At 45.6% G+C, this 27,426-nt stretch overlaps 1 protein-coding gene across 1 annotated transcript in view; it reads right to left on the bottom strand.

The window, feature by feature from the left end:
• Positions 1 to 567: 567 nt before the first annotated feature.
• The window catches only part of SLC17A9 (solute carrier family 17 member 9), a 33,332-nt gene continuing 6,473 nt past the window's right edge, over positions 568 to 27,426 (bottom strand). Inside the window, exons 2-13 of the mRNA XM_083618889.1 lie at positions 22,620 to 22,817; positions 21,549 to 21,688; positions 19,631 to 19,730; positions 18,493 to 18,623; positions 17,679 to 17,775; positions 14,940 to 15,036; positions 13,307 to 13,394; positions 12,549 to 12,583; positions 9,701 to 9,816; positions 7,039 to 7,094; positions 4,856 to 4,885; positions 568 to 3,301 (exon numbers count right to left, since the gene is read on the bottom strand). Coding sequence (XP_083475015.1) covers positions 3,138 to 3,301; positions 4,856 to 4,885; positions 7,039 to 7,094; positions 9,701 to 9,816; positions 12,549 to 12,583; positions 13,307 to 13,394; positions 14,940 to 15,036; positions 17,679 to 17,775; positions 18,493 to 18,623; positions 19,631 to 19,730; positions 21,549 to 21,688; positions 22,620 to 22,817 — 1,252 coding nt within the window. The 3' untranslated portion in view covers positions 568 to 3,137. The remainder of the gene's footprint in view (positions 3,302 to 4,855; positions 4,886 to 7,038; positions 7,095 to 9,700; positions 9,817 to 12,548; positions 12,584 to 13,306; positions 13,395 to 14,939; positions 15,037 to 17,678; positions 17,776 to 18,492; positions 18,624 to 19,630; positions 19,731 to 21,548; positions 21,689 to 22,619; positions 22,818 to 27,426) is intronic.

The raw sequence follows: 27,426 nt of genomic DNA, 5'->3' as shown, positions 1-27,426 counted from the left end.
CCAGGCAGCATGACCAATGTCGAAAGATGGGATTTGTAGTCCATCATCCTCAGCACAGCCGCCTCAACCCTGGGATAGATGCAGTGCCATGCCACTTCAAGTTATAACACAGTTTTCCTTGTTCTTAAGAACATTCCCCCAAAGTACGCGTAGCGGCAATCAGTCCTGAAGTGTATATTTTGTCTGGTCTCTCACTTCTTGGCATTACGGTTTACCGTGTGATGGTTAGAGCTCTGACAGTGACTCTTCCTTCCTGAGTGGAGGACAGAGGGAGCTGTGCAAGTCTGGAAAGAAGCCAGCCAAGGTAAAATGTGCATTCACTGCTACTCCCACTTTTGCTTCTGGCCCCGCCCATCACTGCCAAGTGGCCCCTGGGAGGCTACTTAGCAGAGTTATGCGGCCCTGAAAAAGATCCCGCACTCCTGAGGCACAGTTATAATGAAGTATCAAAAGCGGGTCATTACGGGCGTCCAGATTTTGTACGCGATTCAAATTCCGCTTAATTGAATTCCTGCTTAATTATTGGCAGAGCAACACAGACCTTGCTCATTTAAAGACGACGACGGGTGGTTTTGTCTCCTTTATTTTGGGCTGATGAGATTCAGGCAAAAAACAACAACAACCCAAGCCTAGCGGTGTTTCTCTTTCAAAAACCACCCATGGACCAGGGACCAAAGGATCGCTGTCTCAAAAGGCGCAGACCGTATGAAACACCTGTATAGATCGCATCCACGTAAATAAATGCTACATTTACAAAAGGAAAACAGATGAGGTCACTTGAACACAACTGGTAGCTGCCATTGAGTGTAACGGGCAGGGGGACACTTTCAAGTATTGTAATGTGAAAATACACAGGGCATTGCAGGGAACAAACAGCTGCTTCTCACCCTCTCTGTCTATAGTACAACCTAGCTGCAAGTCCTGATGCACGGACATGTTGAATTTCACCACATCGTTGTCTGCTAGTGATGGGGAATAGGAGAAGACATGGGATATCAGGGTTTCAGGACACAGTAAGATGTACTAGATGTTGCTGAATTACAACTCCCGACACCTCTGGGGATGATGGGACTTGTAGTTAATCAACATCTCAAGGACCAAAGACTCCCCACAGCTGCACCAGATGTTACTAAGAAATGGGCGGCACTAAGACACACAGCTGTGCATTAACCATAACATTAATTTTGGCGTTTAACAGCTCCACAGAGATCTCTGAGAAATTCAAACTTTGCTTGTCTGCTAGTTCCTGGAACATTCAAAGCGGAGTCTTGGGATCAGACTCACAGGGTAGTATTCCACCAAGTTTTACTCAAAGAAGGCCTAATAAAATTAATGGGCCTAGCTTAGTCATGTTTAGTTTCAGTGGGTTCATTCTGAGCAAATGCGACCCCATATTAAGTTTTTCAGGCGGAGTGCTGTCTGCAGAATTCTTCCCACCGCTGGTGTCAGAAACATGGACCGAAGCCATCCCTGGGCCTGACCGCCAGGACGCCCAGATTTTTGCTCCTTCCAGCAATTGCAGACTTAAGGCACAAGAGGGTGAGTTAAGGACTAACATTCAGTTCTTTTAACATTCTCAGTTCACGTAAACACCAATGAAATATATATACAGGGAATCTTGTAGAGACGAAAGGTAGAGAACTCAGGATTTTACAGAAGGTGCTTTTCCCTTGACTTACCCCAACACATTTTCCATCTGAAATGGGGAAGAAGTGTCGAACAGCTCTCTCCCAAGAAGCCCAGTACACTATTTTATGCTGAAGGCTCAAAGCTTTCATGCTCCTCTAGTTAAAGGGACTCTCATAAGACACTCTATGGATCCACATTCCTCTTTCAAATTCCTAGGGCTACTGCCCCACAGCCCTTGGAAGAAAGTGAGAGCTAGCAGGAAATCTATATGGCCTCACTGTGCATTATATATAAAACAATATTGCAACTACATTTTCTCCTTTGCACGAACCTCTAGCAAGCTCTCCACCAGTGGCTATGTCCTCATTTCTTTGCTTATGTAATACAGTACACAACCTACAATGAACCAAAATCCCTACATCCTATTAAAATACACACACACACACTAAGCAAAATGGAATGGTTCTGGAATAAAGGGGGGAAATTGTTGCCTATCTCTAGTGACGTTACAGGTACTAGCCAATTCCACCAGAGCACTTCAACCTAGACCAGGGTTTCCCAAACTTGGGTCTCTAGCAGTTTTTGGACTACAGTTCCCATCATCCTTGACCACGGGTCCTGCTAGCTAGGGTTGATGGGAACTGTAGTCCAAAGACCCAAGTTTGGGAAACCCTGACCTAGACAAAAAATACATTAACAGGACCAGTGGGAGGAGCCAGAGCCCACATGGAATCTGGCAGGTTTAAGGGCAGAGTCTGGCAGAATCCAGAGTTTACTGACTTTTCAGAGCCCAGTCCTGGTTTTCTGAGAGGACACGGTTTTACCAGTCAAACCAGTTAAAATGCTGACTGAGTGGCAAGCCTACCTGCTGGCAGTGCAGAGAGGCCTAAATTCACATTTTCCTTAGAGATTAAAAAAAATAATAATACTGGTGTGTGCAGGAAATATATCCCTCCCTCGCAACAACAGGAACTCTTCCCTGGAGAAAACTGTCAGGATGTCATCTAAGAACTGAGAAGAAAGAAAAACAACTAACCCATTATTGCTCACATACACGCTCTCACACAAAGTCATGTATCTGGAAGTCTACCGGCTGAGAAAACTCACAACTGCGTTGCGTCATTTTTGATAGGAGACCCACCAACGAGGGTCTCTGGAACAGAGAATCAAAATGGTACAGAAAAACTGCAGGTTTCACAAACACTTCAGCTGCGACCTGGAAGACCAATGTTAAGGCTGCAGAAAACAATTTCTCTTTTTAACGGGCAGATTAGGCCTTGACTCTGCTCTTCCTGGGACAACGTTATGTAGCCACAACTCTGTTGCAGTGGTCTTTTGTGGGTGCACATTGATGGAACTGAAAATATCAGTAAGCCACTGGATATCCATTTGTCAATTTCTTCATTCATTCTTCATCCATTTCTTCATCCATAAAAACTATCTCGGTGTCCTGTTTAAATTCTGCGTTCTCCCATTCCAGACTTTGTGTCCTGTCTAAATCTTGGTCCCTACAGTTCTACAAAAGCAGAGTCTGTGTCCACTCTGTGAGCTTTCCCAAAGATGAGGAAAGTGCAAAGTCCAAAGGCGTTTACTGCTGCCACAAGATTGAAAACAGATACCCATGAACCGGTGATTTCGATCAGATGTCCGGCTAGGTACACACAAACAACACCTACGTGCAGAAAGAAAGGGAACATATTGGCAATTTTAAAAAAAATCCATACAATTAGTCTCTTGGGTTTTTTTGCTCATGGGGTAAAAAACCAAACCAAAACCAAAATCCCTATTGATTTGATTACACCAGTTTACTTGAAAGATCTCCTGAACCCAGTCAACTGCTTTGACCTGCAGAAGAGTCACTTCTACAAACCTTGCCATTTTCATATATAACATTATTACATAGATTTGTTTGAAAACCGCCGATGTGATTTATATTTACATTTTAATCTGTTTTTAATGTTGATTTTTATCGGCATTTTTTAATTAATATGCCGTTTCATGCAAACTGCTTGGAAGGTTTTTGCGAATCGAGTTGTATGGAAATCTCGACAAATAAAAATACAGTAAAAAGATGCGCTGCAAATACAGTGGTGCCCCGCAAGACGAATGCCTCGCAAAACGAAAAACGCGCAAGACGAAAGGGTTTTTGCGTCGCTTCGCTAGACGATTTTCCCTATGGGCTTTCTTCGCAAGACGAAACGTCTTGCGAGTTCTTGCGAGTTTGTTTCCTTTTTCTTAAAGCCACTAAGCCGCTAAGCCGTTAATAGCCGCTAAGCCGCTAATAGCCGTGCTTCGCAAGACGAAAAAACCGCAAGACAAAGAGACTCGCGGAACGGATTAATTTCGTCTTGCGAGGCACCACTGTACATTGACTATCTTTACACTTAGGTTGGCGGTCACGGTTTGCTCCCTCCCATCCCCCACAAAGCTTTTAAGAATTGTTCAGTCCTTGATTTATTAATTTTTTGCAGGAGGAGCGTAGGTAGACAGGGCCCTTAATGAATTCCACAAGCTCCATATCCAGCTCCACTAATATTTTGGCTAGGTAATGACCAAAACCCCTTACTCCACCACTCCAGAAGCTAAGGAGTTAACTAAGGAGTCTGGGGCACCCTTTAATTCAATTACAGTTGTACCTTGGTTCTCAAATGCCTTGGTACTCAAACAACTTGGAACTCAAACACTGTAAACCCGGAAGTAAGTGTTTCAGTTTGTGAACTTTTTCCGGAAGCCAAACATGCACTGTTTTGAGTGCCACACTTCCATTTTGAATGTTACACTGAGGTCTGTCTGTTTTTGCTATTAATTTTGCATTTTTGCATTTTGTAATTTTGCAGTTCAGTTACTGATTGACTGATTGTGTGACTGCAGTACATTATTTATTGCTTTCATTTTATGGATCAATGGTCTCGTTAGATAGTAAAATTCATGTTAAATTGCTGTTTTAGGGGTTGTTTTTAAAAGTCTGAACGGATTAATCCATTTTGCATTACTTTCTATGGGAAAGCAGGCCTTGGTTTTGGAACGCTTTGGTTTTGGAACAGACTTCTGGAATCGATTAAGTTTGAGAACCAAGGTACCACTGTACATAAATTATTTGTCAGGGCTCCCTGGCCATCCTCAGAGGGCCAAAATCCCCAGGGTTCTTTGTGCTAAGGGACTGTTTAACAAACCAGTCCTTTGTATGGACAGACTTAATGGAGCAAATTCCTGAACAATCACTTACCTAGTAAGGCCCCACCGGTATTTGCCACACCTGTGGAGAGGAAGAAATGAAACTGAGGCATGGCTTTGAAAAAATGCACAATGCCTTTAATCCATGGTTGGAGAATCCTGCAACTTTCTAGGTGTTGGGTAGACTCTCAAACTCCAACCATCCCCAGCCAGCATGGCCAATGATCAGGGATGATGGGAGTTGTAGTCCAATTACCTGGAGAGCACCAGGTTGGGAAAGGGTGCGCTGTTCCTTTCTCTAACCCCTTTGTCTGGGTTGCCATTTCACTTAAAAACAAGGGATGTCCTTTTACTTGCAAGCGCATCAGTCTGTACTGCTGGGCGTGGGAAAACGTCACAAATCCCATCAATTTTTGAATGGTTTTTTTACAGAAAATCTGAATTGAAAAATATTATAGGGGGAACCATGGAGGGAGGGGAAGTTGCAGATGGAGTGATTGATTGCTAAAATTGAAATGTTGTTGAATTGCTTATTTGTTTTAATAATAATAATAATAATAATAATAATAATAATAATTTATTATTTATACCCCGCCCATCTGACTGGGTTTCCCCAGCCACTCTGGGCGGCTTCCAGCAAAATATTAAAATACAATAATTCATCAAATATTAAAAGTTTCCCCAAACAGGGCTGCCTTCAGATGTCTTCTAAAAGCCAGATAGTTGTTTATTTCTTTGACATCTGATGGGAGGGCGTTCCACAGGCTGGGTGCCACTACCGAGAAGGCCCTCTGCCTGGTTCCCTGTAACTTGGCTTCTCACAGGGTAGGAACTGCCAGAAGGCCCTCAGAGCTGGACCTCAGTGTCCGGGCAGAATGATGGGGGTGGAGACGCTCCTTCAGGTATACTGGGCCAAGGCTGTTTAGGGCTTTCAATGTCAGCACCAACACTTTGAATTGTGCTCGGAAACGTACTGGGAGCCAATGTAGGTCTTTCAAGACCGGTGTTATGCGGCCACTCCCAGTCACCAGTCTAGCTGCCGCATTCTGGATTAGTTGTAGTTTCTGCAGCCCTGGGACACCCCAGTTCTCAGGAAGTCAATGAAGACCTGAAGTTTATTAATGGATGGTCCTTTCTTACAAATTACTGGAATACTAACAGTAGGTAAGGCTGAACCTTTTAAGTTTTCTTAACTGAGGGGGGGGCACAGGTCCCTCCCCCAACCGTGGTTGAATCCTGTGCCCCACTGACCCATTTCCACTGGTTCACGCAGCTCATATGCTGACATGTGATCTGTACAAGCTCATCCCTACGTCCTGAACTGGCTTTCCCTCTTGATCTCTCAGGGTACATCTCCCCCAAGTCACTTTTCACGCAGCTCTTCTGCTATGTACTGAGTTGAATAGGATCCAAAATGCAGCAGTCTGATTGGTCCTAGAACAATAGGACTCAGAATGCAGCAGTCTGATTGGTCCACAGGAGCCACCCAATCCAGCTCTAGGTGGAAGTGAATCCACAACCTGATTGGCCTACAGGTGAATGCCAGAATTAGCCAATCACGTGGGGCCCATTGTGTAAATAACGTATATAAAGCAGACATTCTGGGGGAACTTCCATTCCTCCTCACCACTATGAGCTGAATAAAGAGCATGAAATCCACTCTCGACTCCGAGTATATTTCATCTTGTCAAACAAAGCCTTCCCTAACTTACTTTGGCTCCCCTCTGCTGGTGGTGCACACAATTTGGCATCTAAATGCAAGTTTGCAAAAATTAGGGCTACCATATGTCCTCTTTTTCCAGGATACGTCCCCTCTTTCGGGCCTGGTTACCACATGCCCTCTTTTCCCAGGACATGTCCTCTTTCTCAGAATTTTTCTGTTTGGGCGGATTTTAAAAATTTGGCCAAATGTCTGGGTTGTTTTTCGTTTCATTTCGTTTCTGGCAACCCAAGAAAATTTCAAAATAAAAACAATTTTAAAAGCCCTGCGTGTCACTCCCCTTGCTGTTTTTCGTGAATGCAACGGGAGCGCTCTGCAGCTGACCAATTTTCCGTCTGGTGCAGAAATGTGAAGACACCGAAATTCCTATTCATCCCTATCTAATACAGGAATGCCAGTAAATACCACAGAAACTGGTTCACTTTTCCTGGTCTCTGATACCTTCATAATATTAAAATGTGATACTTTGTTTTCCTTGTTGAATATAAAATTTGTAATATATAATTTATCCTCACCAAACAGCAAACCAGCGCACGAAGGAGCCAGGTCTTGTATATTGACTGAGATGCCACTGTTCAGGGGAGGGAAAGAAGAGGAAAGAATATGAACTGAGACCAAGGCTGGGGGAAGGAAGCTGTGAATGAGACAGCTGCAATATTTGAGAAGCAGCTACCATATTTATAGCACTTTTGGTTGCAAACCTGCACTTCCTGTTTCAGAGAGTGGCATGACTCAGAAAGCAAGCTACTATTTATTACAGCGGTGGGGAACCTTTTTGGGAGGGGCAGGCCAGATCTTTATTTTACCCATCCCTGCAGGCCAGTACCGGCTGGGGGACAAAACTACTTACTGTATTTTTCACTCCATAAGACACACTTTTTTCTTCCTAAAAAGTAAGGGGAAATGTCTGTGCGTCTTATGGAGCGAATGCGTGGTCCCTGGAGCCAAATTGCCCATGGGGCAAAAAGCAGATCATGCTTTTTTTTTTTAGAAAGAGGGAAGTGGGTGTTGAAACAAAGCTGCTGATCGGCAAGCGATTGGGAGGGAGATAAGGCTGCTGGTAAAGGAGGCTGCTGGGGGACGGGGGGGGAGGTAAAGACAGCAAACTTGCAAGGAGAGGAGACAGGAAGACTAAAGCAATGGGGAGAGAAATTAGAAGAAAAGGAGGAGCAAAAAACTGCTCTAGCTAAGGAAAAGACACTAAGGCAAACAAGAAGGAAGAGAGTGTTGAAAGGAAACAGCTGATCGGCAAGTGATCGGGGAGGGAGATAAGGGAGGCTAGCGATAAAGGAGGCTGCCTGGGAGGGGGGAGGTAAAAGCCCATGGATCCTCAGGATTTTTGCACTGGGTCACCCCACATTCACCACCAGATCACATAGCATGTCCATGGCTACAGCCTGCACCAAAAAAAGCACGCATCCACTGTTTTATGGGGCCACAATGGTGCAAAAACGTGGTTACAAAGCACGGATCCACATGCATTCTCAGGATTTTTGCATTAGGCTACCCCAAACTCTCTGTCCAATCACATGTCTGTGGCCACAGAATGAACCACAAAAATCATACATGTACTGTTTCGTTCAGAATATTTTCCCCCCTTGTTTTCCTCCTCTAAAAACTAGGTGTGTCTTATGGTCAGGTGCGTCTTATGGAACGAAAAATACAGCACTTTGTTTCGCATCATAATGGTACCAGGTGATTGACAAGCAGACTGAGCAATCACTTGTCAAAGTTGGCCCATGCGGGGTGGGGAGATGTTGGAATATTCTAGAAGAAATTTGAAAAATGGTCTTGAAGAAGTTGCTAGGCAACGGAAAATTTTCCCAGCAACAGGTGTCCTTATTAGGACATGTGATCAACTAAGTCTGGGTCAGTGTAAGTGAGCAGGTGAATGAGTCAGCATTAGGTCTCTGGCTGGATGGCTAAAGGAGAAAAAGATTATGTTTCTTTCTTTATTTTTCTTTATTCATGACCAGTGTAAAGCTTTTGTAAATAATAAAGACTCTTAGAAGCAGAACCCAATGGTGTTTATTCCTGTTACGGGAATTTCACTAAGTGCATGGGTAGACAAACTAAGGCCCGGGGGCCGGATCTGGCCCAATCACCTTCTAAATCCGGCCCACAGATGGTCCGGGAATCAGTGTGTTTTTACTTGAGTAAAATGTATCATTTTATTTAAAATGCATCTCTGGGTTATTTGCGGGGCATAGGAATTCGTTCATTTTTTATTTTATTTTTTCAAAATATAGTGCGGGCCCCCACAAGGTCTGAGGGACAGTGGACCGGCCCCCGCTGAAAAAGTTTGCTGACCCCCCGACTAAGAGAGAGCTGGAATGCTGCTGCTGCAAAGAAGTAAAAGATGCAGGAAAAGTTTTCTGGAAAAGGAACCCTGCTGAAGAAAGAATGAAAACCTAAGGGTAGATGCTCACGCACTAGCAGGAGATTGAACTCCCCACACAGTTCAATCCTGCTTTCTGCAAGCTTTGGGCAGGCCAGACCGTTCCCAGCAAGGATTGGCTAGGGCAGTCGAAGCAAGCATGACCGAACTCTCCTGCTCTGGACGGTAGGACTCGAACCCATGGCTTCAAGTGGCAGGAAAGGAGAATCCGACTAAACATCAGGAAAAACTTTCTGGCAGTAAGAGCTGTTCCACAGTGGACTCCCACGAGAGGTTGTGGACTCTCCTTCCTTGGGAGGTTTTTAAGCAGAGGTTGGGTGCCCGCCTGCCATGGATGTTTGGCGGAGATTCCTGCATTTCAGGGGGTTGGACGAGATGATCCTTGGGGTCCCAACTCTACAATTCCATGATCAGCTGATGCATGGGGAGCTCAGTCCTGCCTTCCGCAACATTGCCTCTACCTGCCCCATACCTGGCGTCGCAGGTGAGGACTTAGGGAGAACAGCCTTGCAGAACTAATTGGGGAGGCCTGGTAGGCTGCAATCGGCTCGCAAAACAAAGGTTCCCCACTCCGACTCATCACATCTTTCTTCCAAGGAACGCGGCGCAGTACAACCTCACAACTGCCTTGCGAAGCAGGCCAAGCTGAGGTCCAGCCAGCACCTTCCATGGCTGGCCAGGGATCTGAACTCAGGTCTCCGCAACCCAATCCCACCACCATGGCTAGCCTTTCGGGTCCCCAAGAGCGCTTCTGGACTGAGAAGGTGTTCCACTATTACCTGTGGTTGAAGGCCTGTAGTCCCACGCAGGCCGACGCAAACACAACCGCACGGCAGAAGCTGTTGGTGTGACCTATGCACAGGGCAAACATGCTGGAAACCCCTGAGCCGACGACCTCAAAGGAGAAGAAAGTCAAAATACCAAATTTAGCTGGAGTGGAATTTAGCAGATGGGGCGACAGCAGCTTCAGCTATCGTTACCTGACCACTGTTTCCCAGCCACCATCAAGGCCGACAATCCACTATCTGTATCAAATTCTGAACAATGGGGGAAGCCAGCTGGCTACTCCTGCGAAGGTTTACTCAGAACAAAGTGCCACAGGGTTCAATGGGACATAGGAAGTTTGTCAACCAAGGCCAATATTGCCTACTCAGACTGGCAGCAGCTCTTCTCCACATTTAACTTAAAGGTAAAGGTACCCCTAGGGACGCGGGTGGCGCTGTGGGTTAAACCACAGAGCCTAGGGCTTGCCAATCAGAAGGTCGGCGGTTCGAATCCACGCGACGGGGTGAGCTCCCATTGCTAAGTCCCTTCTCCTGCCCACCTAGCAGTTTGAAAGCACACCAGTGCTAGTAGATAAATAGGTACCGCTCCGGCAGGAAGGTAAACGGTGTTTCCGTGCGCTGCTCTGGTTTGCCAGAAGTGGCTTAGCCATACTGGCCACATGACCCGGAAGCTGTACGCCGGCTCCCTCGGCCGATAAAGCGAGATGAGTGCTGCAACCCCAGAGTCGGTCACGACTGGACCTAATGGTCAGGGGTACCTTTTACCTTTTAAAGGTACCCTTGACAGTTAGGTCCAGTCATGGACGACTCTGGGGTTGCGCGCTCATCTGGCTCTATAGGCCGAGGGAGCAGGCGTTTGTCTGCAGACAGCTTCCGGGTAATGTGGCGAACCAGAGCAGCACACAGAAACGCCATTTACCTTCCTGCCAGAGTGGTACCTATTTATCTACTTGCACTTGATGTGCTTTCGAACTGCTAGGTGGGCAGGAGCAGGACTGAACAACAGGAATTTACCCCATCGCGGGGATTCGAACCGCCAACCTTCTGATCCGCAAGCCCTAGGCTCTGTGGTTTAACCCACAGCACTACCTGCATCCCTCACATTTAACTTACTACTCAGTAAAGGCCCATATAAAGCTCATTGTATTGCTGCCAACCATGTTGTGTGTTTTGTAATTTAATTACAATGGGAATTGTGATTTTAACTAGGAAAACAGTACATGGAGCAGGGATGTATAATCCCCCCCCAACCCATTGCAGCAAAATCCCCCTCCCCATCCTGCAGTTATGGGCTGGTGGGAGCAACTATCATGAGTGCCAAAATCAACTCCCCTCTGCATGCCTGTAATTACTTTTTTAAAAATCACAATTGGAAGGGACGTACTTAGACCTCATGTGTCCTGAGAAAGGCAATCAAGGAGGTCAGGGCACCATAAACTATTCTCTCCTACCTCCTTGCTTTTAACAGCACAAAAACACCCTCTAAGGAAGGCCAGACGAAGAGATTAATGATCAGCCCCAGGTAACACAGTAAGTTACATGGCTGGGCAGGGATTTCTACCCAATGAAGTCACTGGGCAAGCCTATCTTCCACTTGGCCATCGGAACTTTATCTCTTCCTTCTCTGCACATCCACACCAAGGGATAGCTCAGTCGGTTGAGCATGAGACTCTTAATCCGACGGTTGTGGGTTTGAGCCCCATACTGGGCAAACGATTCCTGCTTTGCAAGGGGTTGGACTAGATGGCCGCCGTGGTTCCCCTTCCAACTCCACAATTTCTACACCCAAAAATCTGCTCCGGGGGGTTCCGCCAAGCATTTGCGGAGGGTGCGAGGAGAACTCAGGGGAGGCAGGAAAGGAAGCGGAAGTTTCATTCCACGAGCGGAAGATGTGGGGCTACGTTTGAAGGTGACCCAGAAACTACAACTAATCCAGAATGCGGTAGCTGGACTGGTGACTGGGAGCGGCCGCCGAGACCGCATAACACCGGTCTTGAAAGATCTACATTGGCTCCCAGTACGTTTCCGAGCACAATTCAAAGTGTTGGTACTGACCTTTAAAGCCCTAAACGGCCTTGGTCCAGTATACCTGAAGGAGCATCTCCAACCCCATCGTTCTGCCCGGACGCTGAGGTCCAGCGCCGAGGGCTTTCTGGCGGTTCCCTCATTGCGAGAAGCAAAGCTACAGGGAACCAGGCAGAGGGCCTTCTTCGTAGTGGCGCCCGCCCTGTGGAACGCCCTCCCACCAGATGTCAAAGAGAACAACTACCAGACTTTTAGAAGACATCTGAAGGCAGCCCTGTTTAGGGAAGCTTTTAATGTTTGATGCATTACTGTATTTTAATATTTTGTTGAAAGCCGCCCAGAGTGGCTGGGGAAGCCCAGCCAGATGGGCGGGGTATAAATAATAAATTATTATTATTATTATTATTATTATTATTATTATTACTAACAGTTTTATGGGCTTCAATCCTGTGTCTCCCTGGTCCTTACTTGGCATCCTCAGCCAGAGTCAATTAACTAGTTCCTGCTAGCAGAAGCCCACAGAATGACTTCCACCAGGACAAGGGCCTTCTGTTTCCTCCTGTGCCCCCTGAATTGGCTCTTGGGGAGGTAGGGGTCAGGAGAGAACCCCCCAGAAGAGCCAGCCTGGGGGGGGGGGAGAGATCATCTCGCCTGGCAAGCAGGAACGTTTGTACTAGTGCAATGCTGAGTTCCTCCCTCTGTCTTCTGTACCACCTTGACTGTAACGCAAAGAACAGACCTTGCAGATCTCCTCGCACAAGGAAACGTGTTCCTGTCATGCCAACCTGTTTGCACATTCATGGTCTTTTTCTCTCACCTGCATGAACTTACGGACAGTGATTGCTTTATATCCTGGAAGGAGAAAGAAAGAGTGTCAGAAAGTCTGGAGCAGTTTAAAGAGCCGAGCGCAGCAGCTGTCCTTAAATATCCAAAGGGCTGTTACACAGAAGTTTCTGCAGTGCATAGTTCAGCCTGGACGCTGAGGTCCAGCTCTGAGGGCCTTCCGGCGGTTCCCTCACTGTGAGAAGTGAGGTTACAGGGAACCAGGCAGAGGGCCTTCTCGGTAGTGGCGCCCGCCCTGTGTAACGCCCTCCCACCAGATGTCAAGGAAATAAACAACTACTGGACTTTTAGAAGACATCTGAAGTTTAGGGAAGTTTTTAATGTTTGAAGTTTTATTGTTTTTATGTTCTGTTGGGAGACACCCAGAGTAGGCGGGGTATAAACAATAAAATAACACCACTTCTTCTTCTTCATTAGTATTAGCAACTTTTCGGGGGCAGGACCGGAGGCAAAAGTGGGTGAAGATTGGATTAGAAGTTTCAAGACGTGCCTTCGCTTATTATAAAACCAGAACACCCTAAAAGAGCAATACAGTGGACGCTCGGGTTGCGAATGCGATCTGTGCGTGATGCACACTCGCAACCCGCAGCTGCGCACGTGTGGGTTGTGATTCGGAGCTTCTGTGCATGTGCAAAGTGCAAAGCTACACCTGTTGGATTTTCATCCATGCCCCTGCCCAACCGCCAGCATGGAGAGATGAAAGAGGGAAAACATCCCATGGGATTAAGTTACCTTGATTGATAAACTGGTCAGAAAGGAATCCGCTGAACAAGCTTGCCGGGATTGCCACCAGCCAAGGCACAACATTAAATACCCACCCCTGAAAGGAGAGAGAAGGGAAACATGAACACACACACACAAAAAATGGCCAGTCCACTAACAGAAGCCTTGAGAGTGCAAGAGAATATGGATCAAGATCTGGCCCTGAATCAGCCATCTTCGAATGTTTACAAGAACATGGCCTGATCCTGCATGGCCCCTGTGTCAGAAGCCTCTTGGGGTCGTATGGTGCTGGTGAACAAGCAAACAGCCTCAGACCAAGTCAATTTCTTTGGCTATTTGGTTCAGCGCTCTCTCGTGGCCTTAGGTTCCCATATGATGGTGGACTACAACTCCCATCATCCCCAGCCAGTTTAGCCATTGCTCAGGGATGATGGGAGTTGAAGCCCAACAATATCAGGGGACCCTCGGTAGAAGAATGTCCCATCTTTTAAAAATTTAATTTAACTTCTATACCGCTTAATATATTTAAAAAAATATGTTTGTACAGAAAAGCGGAAACAACAACAAACAGCATGAACGAAGGTAGTACAGGAATACACAGTTACAAATAAATATGTCCTATTACTACGAAGTGAGCAACATATAAAAATCAGGGTCAATTCACTTTCCTTTCTGGCACACCCTCCCTCTCAGCCTCCGGGTTCTCAGCCAGGGTCCAAACAAACTCTTAGCTCAGCCGCCAAAGAGTTCCTGGACCGTTACCTCAGGCAGCAAAATGTCTTCAGCTAACCCTGTTTTTAAAAATCATTGCTGATTGAGCACCCGTTTATAGGAAGAATTTGTTTGCTGTGTGCACATTTGAACAGAAGGTGGTGCAGTTTTACCACACTGAGTCTTCTGACAGAGGATTAAAATTCACAGCCCCTGTATTAATACAAGAGGGTTGCCATATTTCAAAAAGTGAAAATGAGGACAAAAAGGTTGTTGAGCTTTTTTTTTCCAAAAAGAATATCGCCAAAATCTTGACATATGTCCCAATTTTCCTGGACATTTAAGCAGTGCTGTTTCCAACTGCCATATTCCGGCTGTGTCCAGGTAATTCTGGACACATGGCAGCCCTAATTATACAATTATTAAGTAACAGCAGAGTGCAGACAACAGGACAGTTGGAACAAATGCTTACCAGAGTGCTTCTGCGAGTCCCACCCCTGCTCAGCACACTCTGGATGGCATCCATGTGACATGTCACATGGCCAGGCCCCCTCAATGTGGGAGGGGGGGCAAGTCGCCACCCCTGCCAATCATCAACATTTCTCTGATGTAATTACTAAATGAAAAACCAAGGCCTTGAGTCAAAGGTTGCCTTAATGCAACAGTGATGGGGGACCTGTGCTCTTCCAGATGTTTCTGGACTACAACTCCCATCATCCCTGACCTCTGGGCATCAGCTGGGGCTGGTGGGAGTTGAGTTCAACCATATTTGGAGGCCACAGGTTCATCCAATCCTGCTTTTAAAGGGGCAGGCAGGAGTTGCCACTTGCGATTCCTACTGACAGCTGAAAGCTCTGTTTATGCTTCTGGGAGCCATTCACAACCCCTCAACTGTCCTTCTCTTTCCTTCTTATCCACAATGCCAGCTTACTTTGGAATCAGGAAAAGTCTCCTTGAAGAAAGTCGGAAGCCAGGAGAGGAGGGTGAAAAAGGAGCCGGCCGCACACAGTTGAGCTGTGATCACTGCCCTGGGGGGAGATATACAGGAGAAGCCACAGTTAGATGTGGTGGATCATTAGGGTATGCACAAAACTAACAATAACAATATTTTTTTATTTATACCCCGCCCTCCCTGGCCAGAGCTGGGCTCAGGGCAGCTAACACCAGTAAAATTACAATAAAAACATAATAGGGGAGGGAAAAAACCAACAATTTAAAATACAGGTTAAAAATACAATTTAAAATGCAGCCTCATTTTAATAATAGCCCATAAATCAAAACCATAAGGGGAGGGAAACATAAGGGTCAGACTGAGTCCACACCAAAGGCCAGGCGGAACAGCTCTGTCTTGCAGGCCCTGCGGAAAGATGTCAAGTCCCGCAGGGCTCTAGTCTCTTGTGACAGAGCGTTCCACCAAGTCGGGGCCAGTACTGAAAAGGCCCTGGCCCTAGTTGAGACCAATCTAACCACCTTGCCACCTGGGACCTCCAAAATGTTGTCATTTGCGGACCTTAAGGTCCTCCGCGGGGCATACCAGGAGAGGCAGTCCTGTAGGTACGTGGGTCCTAGGCCGCATAGGGCTTTAAAGGTCAAAACCAGCACCTTAAACCTGACCCTGTACTCCACCATGATCCTGGGAATCGTAGCATTGTGAAGCTAATAGCAGTCTCCTAGTAATTCCTGGCCCCTGTAGCAAACTATAGTTTCCAGATTATTAAACCTGACCCTGTACTCCACCGGGAGCCAGTGCAGTTAGTAAAGCACTGGATGAATGTGATCCTGCAGGAAAGACCCCGTAAGGAGCCTCGCCGTAGCATTCTGCACCAGCTGGAGTTTCTGGATCAGCTTCAAGGGCATACACATACACGTTTTCAAGGAAACTGAGCAAGCACTATAACTGGCAGCTCAGGCGCAGAGCATGTGCAGAACAGGGATGGGGAAACTTTGGCCCTCCGGCTGTTGCTGGACAACTACTCCCATCACCCCTGACCACTGGCCACATGGGGCTGAGGCTCCTGGGAGGTGGAGTCCAACAATACCTGGAAGGTCCAAGGCTCTCCAGCCCTGATTTAGAAGGTCTCAGGTTTAGCCCCTAGAATCTGCACTTGAAGACGACTCAGGTACAGAGGAAGAACCTCTCACTGAGACTCTGGAGATTAACTGCCAGCCAAAATAGATGACATGGGACTTGCTAGAAGGATAAATAGCGAGATGGGATATAAGCAGGGATGTTGGAGGATTCTGATGGAATAAGATGTCTGCTTGTTTGTTCTATGTCCAGAAAGGAAAGCAATTAGGCAAACATGTTCAATATTCACTGCTGTTGATGCCTTTGGTCCACAAACAATATGCAATTGATTATTCCAATCCCGCCAATCGTTTGAATTATGTTTCATTTGGACTGGAATGAATGGGGTGGAATAACGACAATGTAATTTGAGTACAGTGGTACCTCAGGTTACACACGCTTCAGGTTACATACGCTTCAGGTTACAGACTCTGCTAACCCAGAAATAGTACCTCGGGTTAAGAACTTTGCTTCAAGATGAGAACAGAAATCGCGTGGCGGCAGCGTGGCAGGCCCCATTAGCTAAAGTGGTACTTCAGATTAAGAACAGTTTCAGGTTAAGAACGGACCTCTGGAACGAATTAAGTACGTAACCAGAGGTACCACTGTACAGGGGAATGTTGGGTTTTGAACTTAATCCATTCTGAAAGTCCGTTCCGACTCCCGAAACATTTGAAAACCAAGGTGCGGGTTCCGATTGGTGCCAGCGCCCCAGAAACAATAGCTGACAGCCGCATTGGACATTTGGCTTCTGAAAAACGTTCGAAAACCGGAACACTTACTTTCGGGTTTTCAGTGTTTGGGAGCCGATTTGTTCGTCAGCTAAGCCGTTTGAGAACCAAGGTTCCACTGCAATTAATCATGTAATTTTATCATAGTGGAAAGCAAGACAAATAATGGTATTTGGCAGAAGATGAACTGAAGTGGAAGGGAAACAGTGCTGCATTTGACAAATGCAGGATGGAAAGGATAACAACATCTTTTTACCCCCTCGGTATAAGGCAGCTGCTGATGTATTGTGAACTATGGGGTGGATGTGGGGTTTACTGGGGAAAGCAGAGGGAGACGGACAAACAGCAAGCTACCATGAGGGCTAGAAACTTACTTTTAAAGAAATTGAAAGCAGAGCCAGCTGAGCACCAGTCACGGCCAGAATGGAAAAAGAAGTAAAAATGATTTGTAGGTGGAATTAATGCAAACGTAAGCCCTGATCATATATCTCAAAGCATAGAGGCACCAGTTGACTCTACTCCAGGTACCCCCAACCTGCGGCCCTCCAGATGTTTTAGCCTACAACTCCCATGATCCCTAGCTAACATGACCAATGGTCAGGGATAATGGGAATTGTAGTCCAAAACATCTGGAGGGCCGAAGGTTGGGGGTGCCTGCTCTACTCCGCTTGACTTCCGCTTCTTTGCTGGCATATCTGGAGAACTCTTCGAGTGCTCAGGAACCCCACTTGCATGAAGGGCCCCTGCACATATAGCTGTATCAGCAGAGGTTGGCTTTTATGGCTGCGGCTGATAGCAGCCATGGTGCAAAATATTTGTGGGTCCCAGGCTGACAAAGTACTGGATGGATGAATACATGACAATGACTTACCATACAGGGGCCTTTTTGAATATCTGTTTCCAAGGCACTTTGGTCTGTTTGGATAAGGAGAGGCCCTTTGCTAAGTCTTCCAAAGGGATGATGAGTTCTGCGTAAAGCAAAGAAGACATATCTAAACCCAGGGTTTAATAATATCCAGAATCAATGCATGCAGGGGCTGAAACAGACGTATATAACATCTAAACGTTCTCCCTATCTATTAGCATTAACAGAGAACTATCTTTTAACAAGGGACGCTGGTGGCACTGTGGGTTAAACCACAGAGCCTAGGACTTGCCGATCAGAAGGTTGGCGGTTCGAATCCCCGCAATGGGGTGAGCTCCCGTTGCTCGGTCCCTGCTCCTGCCAACCTAGCACTTTGAAAGCAAGTCAAAGTGCAAGTAGATAAATAGGTACAGCTCCGGCGGGAAGGTAAACGCCGTTTTCGTGCGCTGCTCTGGTTTGCCAGAAGCAGCTTAGTCATTCTGGCCACATGACCCGGAAACTGTATGCCGGCTCCCTCGGCCAATAAAGCAAGATGAGCGCCGCAACTCCAGAGTCGGTCACAACTGGACCTAATGGTCAGAGGTCCCTTTACCTTATCTTTTAACAAGAACCTAATTCAAACCTGCATTTGTCATAATGCTGGCTTCTTTCGAAACATTTTCTGGCAATTGCAAAGCTTATTTTGCTCATCCTTCCCACAATCCCATATTCACACCCTGTGCCGAATGCCACTTTAGTCCCCAATGGGGCCTACAAAAGCACACTTCAGGTTTCTGGTGTTCAGCTGGGAGGGAGGGCTTGCACTGAAAGTGTCATTTACCCTTTCCATTCACGAGGTATTTGCGCATGCAGTAAACCCACAGCAACGTCAGGGCCCCCGAGAAGTAGAAGACGCTCTTCCAGCCGTACCAGTCGAGGAGCAGGGACCCGGCGGCCCCCATCACCAGCGTCCTGGAAGGGGGAGGGAGAATTAGGACGACAGGAGGGGAAATGGGAGTTCCTGCTAACCTGGCAAGGACTTTTCCCACCTGCCTGACCCCACCCTCCGGCCTTCAAAAGGGAGCTGTTTCCTCTGCGAGAGTCATGGGTGTGGGGAGAGTGAATTCTGCAAACTCAGCAGTGCTGTTTCTTTTTGGCTGTTCGTTCGTTAACGTTGTTAATATTGTTGATCATGAGTGCTGTAATGCTTTGCCGGTTGTATTGTGTTTTTAATATTCTGTTGGGAGCCACCCAGGGTGGGTGGGGAAACCCAACCAGATGGGCGGGGTATAAATAAAAATTATAGTAATAATAATAATTTTTGATGGATTTTTCGGAGCTAGCTGACCTGACCGGAAGAGGACGTGATCAGAAGGAGGAGGAGCACCAGGAAGAATTTCAAAGACTATTTACTTAAATATGCTAAGATAAATTGAATAGAAATACTTGCAAAAAAATAGATAGGCTAAGGATTTAAGTTATAGAATAATATGTTTAAAGTAAAGATGAAAAGAAACAAAGATGTTAAGAGGATTAAGTAAATTTTATGAGATTTTGTTTTGGAAAACCATTACAATGATATATAATGAAATTCAGTCAAGGGAATTTGAGGAAGTCACTTAACAATGTCTTTAAGACTGGAATAAGTACAGTCATGATGCATGTTTGTTTGCTAGTTTAAAATTTTGGAAAAATAATAAAAAAACTGAATTTTTATTATTATTATAATATGACTTTTCTTGCGGTTGCGCTGTTTAGCCTCTTTTTTATTTTACTGTCAGGCTGCAAAAAAAACAGACTTGGAGAGGCGGGAAAAGGAGCACGAGTAGCTCAGTCAGTAGAGTATGAGACTCTCAGTCTCAGGTTTGAGACCCAAATTGGGCAAAAGATTCCTGCACTGCAGGGGGTAGGACTAGATGACCCTAAGGGTCCCCTTCCCATTCTACGACTCTACTAGCAGAATTTATCTTGTAACTTACCCAAACTGAGATCCTGTCCCAACCGTGCTGTATGTGAATGCCCTTTCGTTCTCCCGCACTTTCCGGGAAAACAGGCTTGCCAAGGCAGGAAAGTAAACCCCTAATAAAAGGTTGAGGGGAAGGAAATTCCGTTATAATCAGCCACAGGTTTGATGCAGGTTCTGTGAACGCTACACAGCTCCTCTTTGCCACTGATTGTCTAAGAAATTCCTCTCTCTTTTTTAATTCCACACCCAACAGAGTACAGTGGACGCTCGGGTTGCGAATGTGATCCGTGTGGGATGCATGTTCACAACCCGTGTCTGTGCATGCGCAGGTTACGATTTGGGGCTTCTGTGCATGTGCAAAGCACGATTTAGCGCTTCTGCGCATGCGCGACTGCCGAAACCCGGAAGTAACCCATTCCGGTACTTCTGGGTTTCAGCAGTCCGCAACCTGAAGAAACCAACCTGAAGCGGACGCAACCTGAGGTATGACTGTAATGGCGCTGTTTGTCAACATTCTGTTGCTGGCACCTTTCCCTCCCAAACCTTGGATATTGTGAACACTGCCTGTCCAAACGTTTGCCAGGAGGGGCAAGCAGGGCTTTTTTCTCCACATGCATCTTTGGATAAAGGTTGACACATGCTGTGTGGGATGTGATACATAAGTAGCAGTCAAGTACAACATTCCTTGTTTTCCTAGAGTGGACATGCAGGGGAATGTTCGGTCCAGCCAGTCGGAAACTTCCTGTTTCCTCCTGGCTGGGACATCCTTCCTTTGCATGTGACTAGAGGTGGGCGTGACCTTACCAGTCCAGATAACAAAAGGACAAGGCACGCAGCACTCTCTTTCTTTTTGACTTCCTCCGTCGTTGGAGCAGCTTTTAGCTAGAGATGCTCTGTTGACTTTCAGCCAACAGAGGACACTGGGATTATCCCCATATCGGAGAGCTCCACATGCATATACTTTGTAACTAAGTCTGCCTTCTGGGATCCAACTGTGAACAGATTGTGAGTAAACTACTTTTATATACTTTACACAGGATTGTGGCGTGTTTATTCTTTTAAGAGGGATATAAGGGAACTTACCAGGAACCTAATAGTGAGAGGCGTACACAAGCCTGCAACCAGCTACCCTCTACGCATTTATAAGGGGAATGTGAAACTCTGCTAAGTAGGGAAGTTCATAAAAAACTTTTTTAAAAAAATCAGTTAATATCTTTGCCCTCCTCCAAGAAAATAGCTGTTTACTTGGCCGTTTTCCAATAATAATAATAATAATAATAATAATAATAATAATAATAATAATTTATTATTTATACCCCGCCCATTTGGCTGGGTTTCCCCAGCCACTCTGGGCAGCTTCCACCAGAATATTAAAATACAATATGTCCTATGCCGTGAAGGCTGAAATTTCAATTCAGTGGAGCAGGGTCAATATATTAACTGATATGCATGAAATTTCAGATATAGCTATATAATCCCTAGTGTAGTAAAATAAGACCTTTGGAGCAGGCATTTTTTTAAAAAAAGTTTTTTATGAACCGCCCTACTGCTAAGTAAAGCAACTTGCTAGTGCAGGTTAGGAAGGATATTAATAAGCAATATATCCTCTCCTGCCTCCCTGAAAATTCCCACAGGCTGCAGTGTGCATGCTGCATGCAAGCCCTTTTTGGCAAACGGTCACGGGATGATCACAGCAAACGAACTGCTCAAAGATTTTGGGGATGCCAGGAAAAGCCTGGAACATGATACAAGTCGTTCAGGTGAAGGAGAGAACCGGCGAAACATTTTAGTTAGGCTGCACTTTTTTGTGGGTGCACCTAAGTAAATTCATTCATTCATTTCCTTCCTTCCTTTTGGATCATGGATTGGCTGAGCTCCCCCAGTCCGTTTCTTGGGAATTTTGGGACAGTCTTGGAAGCAGATCGTCTCACCTTGCAGCAAGCCCATAAGGAACCGGGAGAAAGCGATGAGAACCAGGTGAGCAGAGCCGACATAGGTGAGCAGAGGGGTGATGGCCGTGATGGAGCCCCAGACGGATGCAGAGAGAAGGATAACTTTCACTCCTCCTATCCTAGAAGGCAGAGAAGAGTCAGGGTACCAGCCCCAAGGGTGCTTTCTGCACTCCAGGTCCCAAGTTCCCTACCTTACGCCTATGCAAAGCCCGCAAGCAGGACCTAAGTGCCACAACTGATATTCAGAAGCCTGCTGCCTCCAAAAGAAGGATATAGCCTTCAGGCAGGGTGGATAAAAATCAATGATTTAAATAAACAAATAAATCAGATTTAAAAAATTAAATCAAATTCTTTAAAAAATTTAATCAGATTTATAAATAAAATGCTTTTGGAGGAAAAAGTTTTCTAAAGATAGTTTTCTATTTAAGTTACATAATAGTCCAAAGGCTATTCATCAGGAAATAAGGATTTGTTTTAAGTTTTTCATGTGTGCTAAAACTCAGTCTCAAGTTAGTTTGTTTTTAAAAAGTTATTTAACCACATCAGTTAACAAACAGAGATATATATGCTATAATGCTATTGTTTTAGTTAGATAAGTTGTTTAAATTGTTATTAAGGAAATGATTATTTTTCTCCTTCCAATAAAGTACAGCAGAAAAGTTGTCCAAATATAAAGTTATTAAACCTCACAATAATTTCGTAATTATCTGTCTATGTATTTCTAATAGTATAATCAAATCAGTAATTTTTGATATAACAGTAAAAACTATTATTCCAAAAATGAAACCTTCATCTGATTGTAAATATTAAGATGATATCAGCAAGAATGAGTCTTTCTGTAAAAAAATTATTTAAATCAAGTTTACTGACTAGTGATTTAAATTGATTCGATTTAAATCAAATCCACCCCGGCTTCAGGGTTAGTAGCCACAGACAGCTGCCACTCAGAATCCAAGTGGCGAAATAAAAAGTTCTAAATCTAGCGGATTTCAAATAAGCGTGGCTCTTCCCTTCGGCTCTAGAAGGGGCACAGTGCGAGACAAGTCATACCGATCGCTCAGGTGGCCTCCGGCGATTTGGGTCAGACAGTAGCCCCAGAAGAAGCTGCTCAACACGATGCCTGACTGCCTCTTGTCCCAGTCAAAGTGAGCGCTCATGGCGGCAACAGAGATGGGCAAGGCGACCCTCGTGCAGTAGAGCAGGCAGGTCCCAAGTAGCAACGCTATGGTCCATATTCGAGATTCAGGCCTGCAAACATAAAGAAAAAGGAACACTCCTTTAAAAAAATGGCTGTTGTTGTTTTTATTTTTATTTTTATTTTTATTTTTATTATTATTATTTATACCCTGCCCACCTGACTGGGTTTCCCCAGCCACTCTGGGCAGCTCCCAACAGAATATAAAAAACATGATAAAACATCAAACATTCAAAACTTCTCTAAACAGGGCTGCCTTCAGATGTCTTTTAAACGTCAGATAGCTGTTTATTTCTTTGACATCTGGTGGGAGGGCGTTCCACAGGGCGGGCGCCACCACCGAGAAGGCCCTCTGCCTGGTTCCCTGTAACTTCACTTCTCGCAGCGAGGGAACCGCCAGAAGGCCCTCGGAGCTGGACCTCAGTGTCCGGGCTGAACGACGGGGGTGGAGACGCTCCTTCAGGTATACTGGAGGTATACAATTCAACACTTTGAACTGTGCCTGGAAACGTACTGGGAGCCAATGTAGGTGTCTTCCCAAAAACTCACCCCAAACCCAAACTCCCCAAAAGTGCCATGACGATCGGGAAATGGTAACGGGGGTAGGACCGTGAAATCTGGAAGCCCCTAGTCATGAACCAGCACATGGGCGGTGGATTCAGATTCAGTCGTTCTGACTCAAGGAATGAGGCAGTTGAGCAGCTCGGCAGCTGTATCCGTGACGGAGCAGCACAATCTTACTCCGCTACCAGTGATCGCCAAGGAAGAAGAAGACTTGGCAATGCTTTTAAGCGCCTCTGCTGTTACTTCTGTGCTGTTTGCAGCTGTCTTTACTGCATTTTGAGCCTTGCCATGAGACATGTGCGTGGAAGGCGATTTAATAATTTTCCTGCACTGGAAAGAGGGCGGCACTCAACAACCTCTGAGGTCCTTCCTGACTCTTATGACTTTGCAGAGGAACAGCCAAGGACGAGAGAGGTTGGCTTTCCAGAGGCAAGATTTGAAGCGAGGGCTTCCTGACTTGCAGGCCGGCTGTCACTTCCCCATCACCCTTCGTGCCTGTTACACTGAATCTGATTCAGATCACATAGCGCAGGCAGGGCAGGTTCCCTTCAGGGCCTCGGCAAGTCCAACTGGTCTCCCTTCCCGTAGCAGCTCCTCACATTGTCACAGGCCTTCAAAAGGCCTGCCACTCACCTGTCATCCTGAACGGAGCTGGCACGGCAGCCCCAGCAGTGGATTAGCAATCCTGATGGTAACTTGGCACGGAGCCCAAATCCTTTGCGGGAGGGCAAAACGAGAAAGCGCTCGCTCCTGCCTTCCGCGAACACAGTTCTTGGCAAGGGATGCCTTCTCCAACTCCACAGCAGTTTTGACCGAACAAAATTTATATATAATACATTAGCAAACCTGCTAGCTAGTTAGTTGCAAATGGAATACAGATCCGTATCTGTTTATTTTTAAGCACTGTAGATTTCCCTTAATAGCCTGTGTTTCCCACTGAGGTAGAAAGGCAGAATTTAAGAGCTGGCCTTTTTGCTTTGCTCTGCTGAATAAGACCCATCTAAATGGGGACTGCAACTAACCCAGGTCATTTGTTCCAGTTCTCACGAAAATATTTAACTCTCATCATCATCATCATCATCATCATCAAGAATTACTGAATGCCTACAGCATACATTGCGGGCAAAATACCATGAGCAATTGACAATGATGATCACCATTAAGCCATGTAAAAATGGTGTGTATTTATTTTTATTTCTATGCAATGTACATTTTTAATTGCTGGTTTTATTTATATTTTTATTTTTTACCCCAAGGACTTCCTGCTTTTAGGCTCCTGGCTTTGCACTGATCGTTTTAACGTATGTAAACTGCTTAGAGCTTGGAGTGTTTTTCAGTTAAGCAGTATCCACACATTCTGTTAAATAAAAATGAAAGCAAGCAGCAACCAACAGGACAAATATTTTTCTAACAAGAAAAGAAGGGTCAATTCCACTCTCAGCAGAAACAATTCTCTTCCCCCCCTTATTTTGTAGGGTCTATGCAAACATGTGGGAATTTTGCTATCTGATTACCACGTCCATTATGGTGGCTTGACCCAAAATGTCTCAGAATGGGAGTCTGGGTTTTGACAAAAGAACTTTAACTTTTCTGTTCCGGCTCTGAATGTTCCCTGAAGAAGCTCGCCCACCTGCAAGGATGGGGTCCAAAGGGGTTGCTTGGCAGCCTGTGCAAGAGAAGCAACACAGTTCTGAATTTTGAGAAAGAGGGACAGAGGAAGACCTGTGCGCTGATTGAAACACGGAGAGATCACAGCGAAAGCGGACAATTATGACATAATTCTCCGTTCGAATTGCAAACACCAGTTTGACCCCTTGCACACATTTTACAGGAGGGAAAGGGGGAAATGCAAAAGGCATTATAGATTACTATCTTGTTTTCCAAATACTCTGTGTAATTTCCAAATACTCTGCTTGGTTAGGAAACCAAGGCCTTTTGGGTCTGTTGACAGTCTGTGGACATTGTGGCTTTAATATCGTCCCTACTGCTTAGCCTTATACCCCTGTCTCCCTACCCTTTTGCTTAACATCCAGCGCGATGAAGGGCTCTGCAGAACTCGAATGTTTGCTCACAAAAGAACTCTGGCGTTTTGGTTGGTCCTCCTGTCATACATTTGCACCCTGCCTTTCCTCTCAGAACTTTTGAACATGGCCTTTCGCCAACCCGCCATTTTATCCTCCTAACAACCAACCCTGCAAGGTAGGCAGAGAGGTAGCACCTGGCTAAAAGATCACTCAGCACACTTCATGGGTAAAAGTACGGCTCTACCGTCTATTTTAGATTCCGCCTCCCCATGGACCAATACAGTCGCATATTAAGAAAGAAAGTCATTTTGCGAGAAGCCAAGTTACAGGGAACCAGGCAGAGGGCCTTCTTGGTAGTGGCATCCGCCATGTGGAACACCCTCCCACCAGTTGTCAAAGAGGAAAACAACTACAGTGGTACCTCAGGTTACATACGCTTCAGGTTACAGACTCCGCTAACCCAGAAATATTACCTCGGGTTAGGAACTTTGCTTCAGGATGAGAACAGAAATTGCACAGCAGCAGTGCGGCAGCAGCGGGAGGCCCCATTAGCTAAAGTGGTACCTCAGGTTAAGAACAGTTTCAGGTTAAGAACGGACCTCCAGAACGAATTAAGTTCTTAACCTGAGGTACCACTGTACCAGATTTTTAGAAGACATCTGAAGGCAGCCCTGTTTAGGGAAGCTTTTAATGTTTAATAGACTATTGTATTTTAATATTCTGTTGGAAGCCACCCAGAGTGGCTGGGGAAACCCAGCCAGATGGGAGGGGTATAAATAATAAATTATTATTATTATTATTATTATTATTATTATTATTATTATTATTAATTAAAGACCATTGCTCCCAAATTCCAGGCTACAAGACACTTGGGTTCAGAGTTCAAAATTCGCCAGGTGCATTTTCCACCTTGCTACTAGCCACTTGTGACCAATTGAAGATGCGAAAGAGCCAGGATGATGCATCTGAAGGTGCCTTCCTAGGGAAGCTTGGATTTTGACTGTTTTGACAAGCTAGCAACGCATCCTGTAGAATTCTATCCGTTATATTTTTATCTCCACAATCGGAATGAATTTCTGGAACCAAAATGTCATATTGAAGAATACGACTTCTGAGCCGCCTGGCCCCCAAATGGCAACTGGACATTCCGTTTTGGTGACCAGAACCCTGGTTTAAGGAGCCATTTGGTGCCTAGCTTATATACATAGCTGTCAACTTTTCCCTTTTCTTGCGAGGAATCCTATTCGGAATAAGGGAATTTCCCTTAAAAAACGGAAACGTGGACAGCTATGCTTATATATCTTGAGTTTCTAACACTGCTGGGGTTGAATGAAGGATTCCGCTGGTGCAAGAGGACTTCCTTTTCCTCTTCTACCCCCCACGACCCCCTTCCAAATCTGCTCTGGGGGGTGTCTCCCAAACATCCAGAAAATATTTTAAGAGGCAGGGACTGGAAGGAGAGGAAATTCAAGTCAACTGCGTGCAAAGAACTCTGGAGCTGTAACCCTTTGACAAACAGCCTCCTTCCCTGTTTGTCATAACTTCTTCCCACCTTTACGCAACATTTAACTAACCAGCCTACGTATATTTATCATGTTGTGGAGAATGATTAACCAAGCCTTGACCATGCATTCAAAAACAGCTTAGAACCGCATTACCCCCACTGCTTTCAGTCAGGCTCAGCCCACGTCTACAACAGAGGCAAAGGAGCCAACTAAATCACTGAATGAGTGGGAATAACTTTTGCAAGGTCGACGGCGCCTATAGCTATACTGCGCCCAAATTTGGGGCAACCAACCATCAGAGCACATTTGCGGGAAGCCTGCGAAAGGACTGGGAGTGGGACATTGTTCTGCTTGCTCAATTATTTAGTGTTATAAGCTTTTTTTTCTAAAAAAAATGTTTAGAAGGCAGCCCTGTCCAGGGAAGTTTTTAATGTGTGACATTTTAATGTATTTTTAATCCTTGCTGGAAGTCACCCAGAGTGGCTGGGGAAACCCAGCCAGATGGGTGGGGTACAAATAATAAAAAATTATTATTTAGACTCAAGAAAATCACCATTTTATAGTTCAAA

This window comes from Podarcis filfolensis (genome assembly GCF_964270895.1).
Source record: "Podarcis filfolensis genome assembly, chromosome: 6".
NCBI lineage: Eukaryota > Metazoa > Chordata > Lepidosauria > Squamata > Lacertidae > Podarcis > Podarcis filfolensis.
Note: the sequence above shows the minus strand (reverse complement) of the source record. Positions and strands in the feature narration are given on the sequence as shown.